Source organism: Mus caroli, chromosome 12 (genome assembly GCF_900094665.2).
Source record: "Mus caroli chromosome 12, CAROLI_EIJ_v1.1, whole genome shotgun sequence".
Taxonomy (NCBI): domain Eukaryota; kingdom Metazoa; phylum Chordata; class Mammalia; order Rodentia; family Muridae; genus Mus; species Mus caroli.
Window position 1 is genome coordinate 78,703,310 of NC_034581.1, and position 11,842 is coordinate 78,715,151.

Consider the following 11,842-nt stretch of genomic DNA (forward strand, 5'->3'; position numbering starts at 1 on the left):
ATGTAGCCCTAGTTCACCGGGAACTCCTGGAGTACTGGGATTGCTGGAGTTAACAGGCGTGTGCCACCACGGCAGATCTTAAGTTTCAAGCAGTCAAACTCGAAAGTTTCAACAAGAACTATTATCCAGCTTGGAACTTCGTTATCTGAGCCCTCAGTCAGTGCATCCAAGATCTCTGGAGAATTCTTAAATGTTTCTAAAGCTGTACGTGTGCCTAAATTCATACCCAGTCCTAGGGGCAATGCAAGGCTTGATTTCCAGGTCCCTCTTTGGGCCATGAACATTTCAGGTGCTCTTCATGGGGTTTTGGTGTTTCGGGAGCTGTCACAGGTCCTTAGCTCCGGAGAAAGCTACCCTCCACCCCGCGCCATCCCACCCATCCCAGCCGCCGCGGCCCCCGCTGAACAGCTCCGCTCAGCGGAAAGGCAGTGACGTCGCGGCTAGACTGCACTGACCTGGTTTCAGATTTCGCGGACCTGAGAGCCCTGAAGGGCGGACAGGAGGGGACGGGGCGCTGCGGTTCCTCGGCCAGGAGGGAACCCTGTGTGTCTCGGGCTGTGTGTGCGTGTGTATGTAGCGGGAAGCGGAGGATCCCTCTCAAGCAGCTGCCCAAGAGTCAGCACCTCCTCCTGAGAAACACCCGCGGGCGGAGAAGAAAGCGAGTGGGTATGTTGATGGGGGGCGGCCAAACTTCCTGTCCCGCTCTGGAGCTGCTTCCGGCGGGAGCCGGAAGACGCCGTGTGTGGACGGGATTCGGGGCTGACTGACGGACGGACGGCTGGCTGCCCGAGACTGGAAGGTGAGCTCCAGGCTAGTGTAGCCACCCCCGCTCGGGTAGGTGGTCCCGCCGAGAAAGGAAGCCACTTATGGGGTCTGGGGATCTAGAGCCGGGTTCGCCCCCGAAGGGCGCAAGGAAGCCGCCCCCCCTAGGCTTCCCCAGGCGTCTAGCGGGCGGGGAGCGACCGGTCCGAAGCCCGGCGGCTGCGGCCCTAACCCCTTTGGGGATCTGGGGCGCGCCGTTTCTCCTCCTTTGCTTGTTCTTGAGGGAGGGAGCTTGGAGACCAGCCTGCCCCCCAGAACGCGGGAGTCAGCGAGTCCCCGGGGCGGAGGCTCCGGACTGCACCCGCGGCTGGGCCCGCCCGCAGACCCAAGGGCCGTGGGCTGAGGCCTTTGTGCTGGCGGGAAGGGTTGGCAGCGGTGTCCTGCCCGCGTTTCACCCAGGGCTGCCGGCTCCTTTCCTGGGTCCACTCTCTGCCTTGGGCTGGAATAGGGACGTCTGCGGACCAGAGCCGGACCTCTGGGGTCTCCTTTGCCTGTCACCTCAGGCCGGTGTGTGGGCAGCGAGTGTTTGCAGCCAGAATGTGTTTTGCTCGTTCAACTTGTTCTCTGAAGTTTCTCAAGAGAAGACGATCCAATTAGTTTATTAAACTTTATCTCACTTGCTCATGAGACTCTGAGATGTACTTAGGAACCATTTGGGAGTGAAATATTATTGATTTGGGGTTAAGAGTTCATACATTTACATTACATTAGACACAAAGATCAGTGGATCATATGTAAAGAGAATAAAACATAGTTTGAGGTCAAAACGGGCAATTCTGGGTGTTTGGCGTTGAAAAATTACACTTTGTGGCAGATACAGGGCAGCCAAGCATCAGAAAATGTGGTTCTAATTTAAGCTTTGTATCCCAGTGGGTGTCAAATTTAGGTAAATCCCACAATTTCCAAGGTTTCTTTTTGGGGGGGGGAGTGGGGGAGGAGTATGTCAGTGAAGAGGTTTACCGTTAAGGGCTGGCCATTATTCTGAGATACTAAACTGCATATGGGGAGTGACAAGCAGAAAGATACTGAGAAATCTAAACAGCATCACAGAAGGAGTCACTTTGGGGTCTGATTATTATTAATGACCGACCGGGCTTATTAAAACATGTAGGATGAGAGGCACTGCTAGATAAAATTTGCAGCTGAGTGGGAAGATTGGGCAATAAATAAAAGATAATTCAAGAAGAACAGGTTTAGTAGGGAGATGGTAATCCGTGTTTAGCCACGGTTTGGTTTGACATGCTGAGGATAGATATGCTGCAGAATCAGTCCACACGAAGTTAATGAAAGTTTGGAACTGGAAAGCCAGCGTGAAGGGGTAGGGAATTGGGTATCATCTGTTGTGTTATTTATCCTCTGTCTGAATATTTATCCAGTGCTCACTGGACACCTGTATGGCAGTCATTTAAACTCACAATAATGACTAAGGTAGAAGTGGGTAGTGACGTCAGGGTTTCTTTTTGGGAAAATGTAAAATTAGCCAGGTACGGTGGTACACACCTTTAATCTCGGTACTGTGAGGCGTTAGCAGGAGTGAGAGTTGAAGGCCAGCCTCAGATACATGTAGAGTTCCAGGCCTGCTCGAGCTATGCAAGAACCTGTCTGAACCCTTCCAGCTCCCTCTACCCGCCCCATCCCCCAAACATCAAACAAACAGAAATGATCATGTGTGTGATTTCGGAACTATGACTACACCGAAGACAGTTTAACTGTACTTTTCAAAGTGTGTAACAGGACCTGGGCTTAGTTCCCAGCACCCCACATGGTGACTCATAATCTACTACAGTTTCAGAGGGCCCATGTCCCTCTGCCTCCATGGGTTCTGCATGCATGTGATGTACAGGCATGTAGGCAAAATACCCATGCACAATACATAAGCATTAAAAATCTTAAATATGGGTACATTTTATGTTGTGTGAACTGTGTCAATGAAACTTCATATTTGAGACAAGGTCTCACTATATAGCCTTGGCTGGCCTGGGAACTTAATATGTAGACCAGGCTGGCCTCAAACTCCTAGAGATACATGCTTATCTCTATGCTCAGAGTGCTGGAATTGAAGTATGTGCCACAACGTCTGGCCCCAAACTTATTTTTTGAAAAGATTTGCACTGCAAGAACAGAATTTACATTTCAGCTTTTGAACTGGGTTAGTTAGGTAATAGAACTGTCAAACCTAGCTTCTGTACTTTCATTACACTGCTGGCTAGTGTGCTAGCAAGCTCTGTGTACTTCCATTACACTGCTGTCTAGTGTGCTTAGCAAGTTCTGTGTACTTCCATTACACTGCTGGCTAGTGTGCTTAGCAAGCTCTGTGTTACAGGTGAAGTCCACAGAGGACACTTGGTGAGCCACTGTGCTCTGAACACATTGCTTTCTTTTTACTTCCAGATATGATCTTGCAGTGTAGGTCATGATAGCTGTAAACACCACCACCAACCCCCCCACCCCCCCCCCCCCCCCCCCCCGTCCTTCTGGCTCAATAGATGCCAGCTACTGCACCTGGCTCTTAAACAGGGTTCAACTTATTCTCGTGTGTCCTGCTGTTTGTTCAGGACCTGTACAAACCATACATTGCGTACCAGGATTGTATGGCTGTATTCCATTATGATATGGATATATTGCAGTTGTTCCACAATAGCCTTATTTGTTTTCAAAGATTATTAACAAAGCGACAGTGAATTGTCTCATTTCTTAGTGAATCTGCGCTCCAGGAGTCACAGAGGTGGATGCACTTTAAAGAGAACCAGAACAAACATCTGGTAATTTCTTGGCTTGTTATATGAGCGGGAATTGGGAAGAGGAATTGCCAAAGCCCTTGAAATTCAAGATCAAACTTAGATGTAATCCTTCCCTGTCTGTGCCAGCTCATCATGCCAGCTTGCTTATGCAGCTTCATAACTCAGTGATTTATCAAACCTTGCTTTCTTCTCCTCATGAACATGTGTAAATAAACAATATTAAACCATTTTAGTGCTTCAGGAAGAAGAAAATGTACATAGGAAGAAAAATTGGGTGTTTATGATTCTTTGTTTTATGTAAGAAATAAAAGCATTAATTCTAGTACTTCTTTTAAAAATTAGATGTATTTGTGTGTGCATATATGTGGAGGGCAGAGGACAGTTGATGAGAGTTAGTTCTCCCTTTATATCCTATGGGTCCTGGGGATTGAATTGAAGTCATCAGGTATGGTGGCAATCACCTTTACAAATTGAGCCCTCTTACAGGCCCCAATTACAGGGTTTCTTAATATCTGTCTTAGTCTAACTTTCCAGTCTATCCTGCTACTAATGGGAAAATCTCCATCCCGGGCAAACTTTTTACTGTCTTCGCTTTATGTCTTCGCAGTACTCCCAGTTTTACCAATAATTCCACCAAATTAAGTGAATTCATATGTCAAAGCCTGGGGTGGTGGGGAGTTACGCAGGAGTTTTGGTTTAGGGAACCAGCAAGGTCTATGCTCAGCATGGATAGACAGACCCTTAGGTTCAGAATCCAGTGGGGACCAAGAAAGGAGGAATGGTGGGAAGGAGGAAGAATGCAGATGAATCCATTGCGTATTTATTCATTTGTATGTGTATCTAAACAGTCCCATGCTCGCCCCTGGCCCCCATTTGTTGGCTAGTTAGTGCTCAGTGCTGACGATCGCACCTGAACATTGTGCTGCGCTATGCATGTGCTTTACCTCAAGTTACACAGTGAGACTGGATTACTATTCGTTTTTGTTTTTCTGAGATCATTGTAGCCCAGACAGACCTTGACTTTGCTGTAGAGCCCAGGCTCCCTGGGTGCTGAGATTGTAGGTGTGCACCACCAAGCTCCTGCTGGGCTTATTTTTAAAAATAAGCATAATACCTTTTAGAATCAAGAAAAAAGAGTAAGTCACACTGTCCTGTTACACAATAAAACTACTGTCATATCTGGGAATTTCTTTTTCTTAGAATGTTATAATTAGTGTTAAAATGGGAAATAGATTTATAATCACTTTTGTTGTATGGTCTTCATAATATTGTATATGTGTGTGTATTTAAAAGTCCTAAAAGATAATTGTATGTTGCTTCCAGTTCTTTGTCTTATATTTTCAATGAACATCTTTGGGAATATAGCTTTCCCATATTTTAAGACCCTTTCATAGCCAGGTATATCTGTAATCCTGCCCAGTGCTCAGGAAGAGGTAGGAGAATCCTTGACAGCTGGAGGCCAGCCTGCTCTGTATGTGAATTTCAGGCAGTCAGGCCTCCATTAGAAGGAGAGAGGTTTGTGGGAACTGGAGAGAAGGCTCAGTGGTTAAGGACACTTGCTGTTGTTGCAGAGAACCAGAGTTTGGTCCTTAGCATCCACACAGGGCAGCCTAGCACCACCTGGAAGGAACTCACTCCATGGAGCTCCAGGAGCATCTCATGCCCTCTGTCTAGACGCTTGGATGCACAGGGAGTTAGTTGCACATGCATGAATTAAAAATAAAAAAATTTAAAAAGGAGTAGAGATAGTTTATCAAAGCATAATGCTTTTATAGGTTTTAATACTTATTGAGCTAGTTCTACTTTAAAACGTTCTAAGCTGCATGTCTGCTTGTGATTCTTTTAGATATAAAAGGATGCCTTTGTTTATTTAGCCACATTTTCTTACTGCTTGTAATCCTATGTCTTTCTCTTCTTTACTCTTGTTTTAGGTTAAATTGATTACCAACCCAGTTCAGCATCTTACAGGAAGAGTGTAATGCTTTTTAAAGGGATATGAATATAACAGGAAGGGATCACTGACTGAATTAGACTTGAACCTGTCCCTGAACAGCTACAGGATTTCAGAAGCTGAATCAATGTTATCAGATGAGTTAGAATCCAAACCAGAGGTGAGCCCACTTAGCTGCTTATTCTTAGACCGAATACTTTTGACTTTTTTTTGACTTTTTGAGCCAAATGATTTTTATGATTTTTCTGTTACTAAATGTTTTCTCAAAGACTTTACCATTCAGTTTTCATCTTTTGTGAGTTTTTACATTTGCTATTTAAGTATTTAATGAAATACTTAAAGTACTTAAATATAATAAGATATTTTATATTTCTAAAGTATATTTATATTATATAGTTGTAATATATATGTATCTATATTTACACAAATATTGTTAATCTTATATGTAATTGAAAGTATTTTCTTTCTAAACATGATTGAGAGACTTAAGTATTTTATAATTTCTATCATTTTTCATACTTTAATGTTAGTAAATTTGTGTTCTACACTAGAAAAGTCTCTAAATTTGAAATTATTATTTAATTTTGAAGGCTGGAACTTTAACTAATTATGTCATCTTACACAAGTCAGTGTTTTCAGATTGATTCCTCATTTGTAAAATACATGTTCACTTAGAAATTTAATATTAATAGGAGGATTAAATAAACTGATACCCAGGAAAGTGATTTCTAAGATACAATCAGTATATTGCAGTTGATTTTTTTAAAAAAGAGCTCATCATTTTAAAATACGCTTTTATAATTTTCTTTGATAGAAAATGACAGATTAACTTAATTTTATGAATCAATTATTCTGTAGAACAAAAACACCTTGATAAATGTAGTTAATCTGGTTTTTCTGTGTATATGACTGAGACCAGGAATAAGAATTATATTCTCACTTGTTTGATAAATTTAAAGTTGAGATTCATTCCTAGCAACATCTGATTCTCAGTTTTGCCTGTTTTCCCCTCCTCAGCTCCTGGTTCAGTTTGTTCAGAATACCTCCATCCCCCTGGGACAAGGGCTAGTAGAATCAGAAGCTAAAGACATTACTTGCTTATCCCTCCTTCCAGTGACCGAGGCCTCAGAATGCAGCCGACTAATGTTACCAGGTAAAATACGTTCACTACAGATAGGACAAAGAAGACCTAACGAAAGAGGTTAGACTGCTCTGTGCCGAGAGCAGAGTGCAACTGATGTTACAGCCGGTTGATATGGAGTCAGCATATCAAAGGCAGCATGGAAGTCACAAGGGCCTAAGTAGTTTAAGCATAGGAACACGTATGTGAAAGTGGAGCATAAAAGCCATTGTAGCACTGTGACACTCCATTTGAAGGAATGTCTCAGGCAAGGGAGCCCGAGGAGGAGGGAAGATGCTGAAATAGATGACTATCAGCATAGCGAGGAGTCATGGGGACCCAAGGGGAATCAGGGTGACAGAGGCCCTCAAGAGGCCAAGGACAGAGACTGAAAGGAGGACATCCTTGACACTGGCAGGGAGGCTGGGGAGCCAGGCCGCAGGGATGGAGGGAATGCTATAAAGGCTAGCGAAGTTGATGAAGGAATTATATAGTTCTTTTCAGTTTTTGGTTTATTTGAGACACGGTCTGGCTATGATCTGTGACTGGCCTGGAACTCACAGTGATCCACCTGCCTTTCAGTCTGCTGGAATTAAAGGCTGTGGGCTACCACTGACACTATATAATATTTTTAAAGGCTTTTTTTCCCTTCCTTCCTTCAATCCTTCCTTTCTTCTTTCTTCCTTTCTCTCTCTCTCTCTCTTTACCTTTTTAGATGTTTACTTGAATACCAGCTTATTAGATTATAAGCTATTGCATCTATACCAGTCTATCTAACTTAGTCGCTTCTTTCTAAGTATGATATATATCTATATCATTTCATGCATGTTTTTAAATTAACAAAACAAAACCGTACAATATTTGGGGCTAGAGAGATGGCCTGGCAGTTTAAAGCACTTGTTTTTGTGGAGAACCAAGGTTCAGTTTCCAAAATTCACATGATGGATCTCAACTACCCTAACTCCAAGTTTGATGTCCTCTTCTGACCTCCACAGCACCAAGCACACAGGTGGTGCACACACATTGTGTGTATGTGTGTATACATATATATGTATATGCAGTAAAACATTAATACACATATGAAAAATACATTGTAAAAAATTAAAAATATAATTTAATTTTTGAGCAATTTAATTCATTTTTTTTCATTAAGTTATTTAGTATGTGTATGTGTGTTTATATACTATAATGTGGAGGTCAGAAGACAACTTGTGAAGATTGGTTCTCTTCCATATCTCTACCATATGATTCCAGAGATTGAACTCAAGTCATCAGGCTTGGTAGCAGGTGGCTACCCACAGCGATGATATTGGCCCTCATGTTTTTAGTTGGGGTATATGGTGAATATAGAAAAGTACAAAGCCACATATGTATAGCTTGAGGAATGAATGTAAGAAACTATTTATGTAATGCCTTCCCCAAACAAGAACAACATCATTAGTTTCCAGGCTCTCCATAGGCTCTACCTCATAGAGAAACTTCCATTCTTTAATGCATTATCACTGTTTGTACTTTTATGGTTATTTCTTTTGCATTTTAAAATTAACCATCCTTCTATACATCTCTAAACAAAGTATTTTAATTTTGTAAGGTTCGGGGCCCTTAAATGAATGGAATAATGTAATCTCTTTAATGTGTGTTTGTGCACTTTGTTTTTCTGTGTTTGTGAGGTTCAGCCTTATTGTAGCTGTGTTTTGTTTGGTATCAGCCATGGTATCCTGCCATATTTACATACCACAGTTTTTTTGTTCATGTCTCTATTCTCTGATACTGTGCTGTGATGGCTAGAGCTAGTAAAAAGTTCATGTTTTAAAAATAGCTTCAGGTGTGTGCTTGGTAAAATACACATGGCACAGAATTACCATTTTAAATTAGCATTTAGTATGTAGTTGGGTGATATTAAGAATATTTTTATTGTCCATTTTTATTCTTATGATTTTGCTTGTCATCTGTTTAAAAGAGGAAAAAGTATTATCTACCTTTTATAAAGATGAACGAAAGCCTCTGAGAATATTGTATACGTCATCATGGTGGTGTAATTCTTAATTGTATTGAGCAGTAAGGCCTAGCTCCTCCCTTTGTTAAATGTTAATGTTCATTTAAAATTGTTTTGTACAAATTTTTTTGAAAGACATTTTTTTGTTTGTTTGTTTTTCTTTGAGGAAGAGTCTCATGTAGCCCAACCCTTAGAGCAAACTTCTTTTCTGATTTTTGAGGCTGGGTCTCTTATCTAGTCCAGGCTATTCTATTCTTGCTCTATAGACCAGGCTGACCTTGAACTCACAGAGATCCACCTGTGTCGATCCACCTGTGTCTGAACTTCTTTAGAGCAAGTCTTTTAAACGATCTATGTACATTCAGTATAAACCGCAATCTGTAATGAAGCACACTGGTTATTTTACAAAACTTCAGTGGTTTCCCAGCTATTTGTTCCCCTGTGATTATTCTAAGGCAGTTTTTATATTTGCAAAAAAGAGAGCGCAGTCTACTCTTGTAAGAGTGCTAGGAGCTGCTGAAGTGTAGTTCTTCGGAAAGGTGAACTCCCTGGAGGTGAGTGCCACATAGAGCTATGGTGTTTTTCCTTCACTAGATGAAACTCCAAATCATGCTAATTCCTCCAAGGAGGTCCCTTCCTCAGCTGTTTTGAGGAGCCTTCAGGTGAATGTGGGCCCAGACGGAGAAGAGACAAGGGCTCAGACTGTACAGAAGTCCCCAGAGTTCCTGACCACACCAGAGTCGCCTAGCTTGTTGCAAGATCTACAGCCAAGTGATAGCACTTCCTTCATTCTTCTGAACCTGACAAGAGCAGGTAGGTGGAAAAGTTAGAGGTGGGGAAAATATTTAATATATATATTAAAGTGCTTATTATTTGATAACTTTAGAGCGTTGGTGTGATCTGGTGACTGGTTGAATATATAAAGGAAGGACAAAGGCTCTACGATAACTCTGCGTTTCCTCTTGTTTGTGAGTTGGTTGATTATTAATTTTTCCAAATGTAAGGATGGACTGTCTGTCTGTGGCCTTGGCAAAAATAGTAGGTATTGGAAGATGGTCTGGAGAGTGTAATGTACCTGAATGGGAATACAAGTTAGAAGGTAGAGTTAGTTTGAAACTGAGTACATATCTGTAAACCCAGTGTCCATGACGCTGAAGCAGAAGAACAAGTTTGAGGCCAGCATAGGCAACATAGTGAGACCCTGTCTCAAACAAAATCAATTAATAAAAAAAAAAAAAAAAAACTTGTTGGGCATGCTTCACTCACCTTTAATCCCAGCTCTTTGAAAGCAGAGGCAAGCAGATCTCTTTGAGTTCAAGGCCAGCCTGGCCTAAATAATGACTTTTAACTGCTGAGCCATCTTTCCAGCCCCAGTGACGGAGAACTTAGCTGAAGCATTCAAGAGAAAATGACTGAGTGTGGGGTTGGAATATTTCAAGTGGGAGGTGGACTGGTTGCCAGGAAGGAACATTTTGCCTCTGAAACAAGAGGAGGCAGGGTTAACAGTAAGCCTGTGGGCTGGATGGAAAAACGATATCTTAATTATTTATAAGGACAGAAACTTGGAGTAGGAACGATCTAGAGTGATTAATTCAGGACAGTCTCTGTGCCTGGGCTAATCTTCCCACCATATTCTCTTCCTTCCTCCAGGGCTGGGCTCTTCAGCTGAGCACTTTGTGTTTGTTCAGGATGAGACAGAGGACTCAGGGGCTGACTTCCTCTCTGCTGAGAGCACAGACAGCAGTATCCCATGGTTCCTCCGGGTTCAGGAACTGGCCCATGACAGTCTGATTGCGGCTACTCGTGCACAGCTGGCCAAGAATGCAAAAACCGGCAGCAATGGTGAGACTCCTGGCATTCTCTTCTCAGGTTTTTCCTTACAGAGATGACAGAGAGAGGAGAGCAATAAAGAATAGAGTTGGGGGGTGGGGGGGAGAGAACAGTCCTTATAAGCCAGGTTGCCTTGCAAGCTAGCTAGCTAGTTGTTGGGTGGAGCCTAGTAGAATTGTCAACAATCTTGAATGTTTTTGTTGTAATCATCCTTAAGTATGTAAACATCAAAATTTATAAAAAAAACATTTTATATTTAGAGCTTTAAAAAGTTACAATAACTTTATCAGTTAATATAAATACTATTGTAAAATCAATGTTGAATCTGACTCATAATGCTAAACCTGTGTTGATATTCATTAGCTAATTGCTTTATGCTAGTTACTTTTTGTTTAAAAAAATGGGAGTGTGTATGGTGTGTGCACATACATGTGCACATGGAGACTAAAGGTAGTCCTCCCTGGTGCTAGGATTATCCCACATGTGGCTGTCTTATGTGTTATATGGGTTGTGGGCACCTAGCTCAGGTCCTCCTAAGCTGTTTTCTCAGTCTGGTGGTTCTCTTCAGCTTAGTCTGTACAACTTCATGTGTGCTGACATCTTGGAATACTGTCCCCAGATCCGCAGTATTAGAGGTGTGGCTGTCTCGGTGCTGAGAGCTGGCTCAGCTGTTAAGGATGATTGCTCCATCAGGTGGATCATAACCTGTAACTCCAGTTCCAGAGGTCCCACACACTCGCCCTAACATTAATCTTAAAGTGCAACTCTCATGCCTAACCATAGATCTGTGTGATACAAATTTGGGTACAATACATGTTACCCTTAAGAATCATGCCTGGGTAGACTTAAAACCTCCCCATACTAGTCAAACCTTCATTTGCATAACATACCATTAAGTTTTGGTCTTTTTTGAATAGTTCTCACTCTGTATTTTCTCATTAGTCTGTGATGACACAAGTTATGTCAATATTGTCACTAACCAAGCCAAGATTACACACAGAATTGTCAGTTGACAACTACCAGGAGTTCTTGCTAGTAATCCAGAATTTATTTATTTATTTATTCATATAAATAAAGATTTGTTTATTTTATGTATATGAGTACACTGTAGCTGTCTTCAGACACACCAGAAGAGGGCATCAGGTCCCATTACAGATGGTTGTGAGCCACCATGTAGTTAGTTGCTTGCAATTGAACTTGGGACCTCTGGAAGAGAGGTCAGTGCTCTTGACCTCTGAACCATCTCTCCAGCCCTAGAAAGTTGTTCTTATCCTTCAAATGATAGGGATCCATCCCATAATCAGCCTCCAAACGCTGACACCATTGCATACACTAGCAAGATTTTGCTGAAAGGACCCTGATATAGCTGTCTCTTGTGAGAC

At 42.2% G+C, this 11,842-nt stretch overlaps 1 protein-coding gene across 3 annotated transcripts in view; it reads left to right on the plus strand.

Annotated features, from left to right (window-relative positions):
- The first annotated feature begins 451 nt into the window (after positions 1 to 451).
- Znf410 (zinc finger protein 410) overlaps positions 452 to 11,842 on the plus strand; it is a 26,383-nt gene continuing 14,992 nt past the window's right edge. Inside the window, exons 1-5 of one of the 3 annotated variants that reach the window (XR_003838418.1) lie at positions 452 to 799; positions 5,495 to 5,674; positions 6,532 to 6,667; positions 9,225 to 9,443; positions 10,281 to 10,472. Coding sequence is in view for 2 of the 3 variants with exons in the window: in XM_029484738.1 (XP_029340598.1) it covers positions 5,642 to 5,674; positions 6,532 to 6,667; positions 9,225 to 9,443; positions 10,281 to 10,472 (580 nt within the window). In the remaining variant the exon portion in view is untranslated. Of the gene's footprint in view, positions 835 to 5,494; positions 5,675 to 6,531; positions 6,668 to 9,224; positions 9,444 to 10,280; positions 10,473 to 11,842 lie in introns of all 3 variants that reach the window. The other 2 variants (XM_029484738.1, XM_021178780.2) reach the window with 2 other exon arrangements.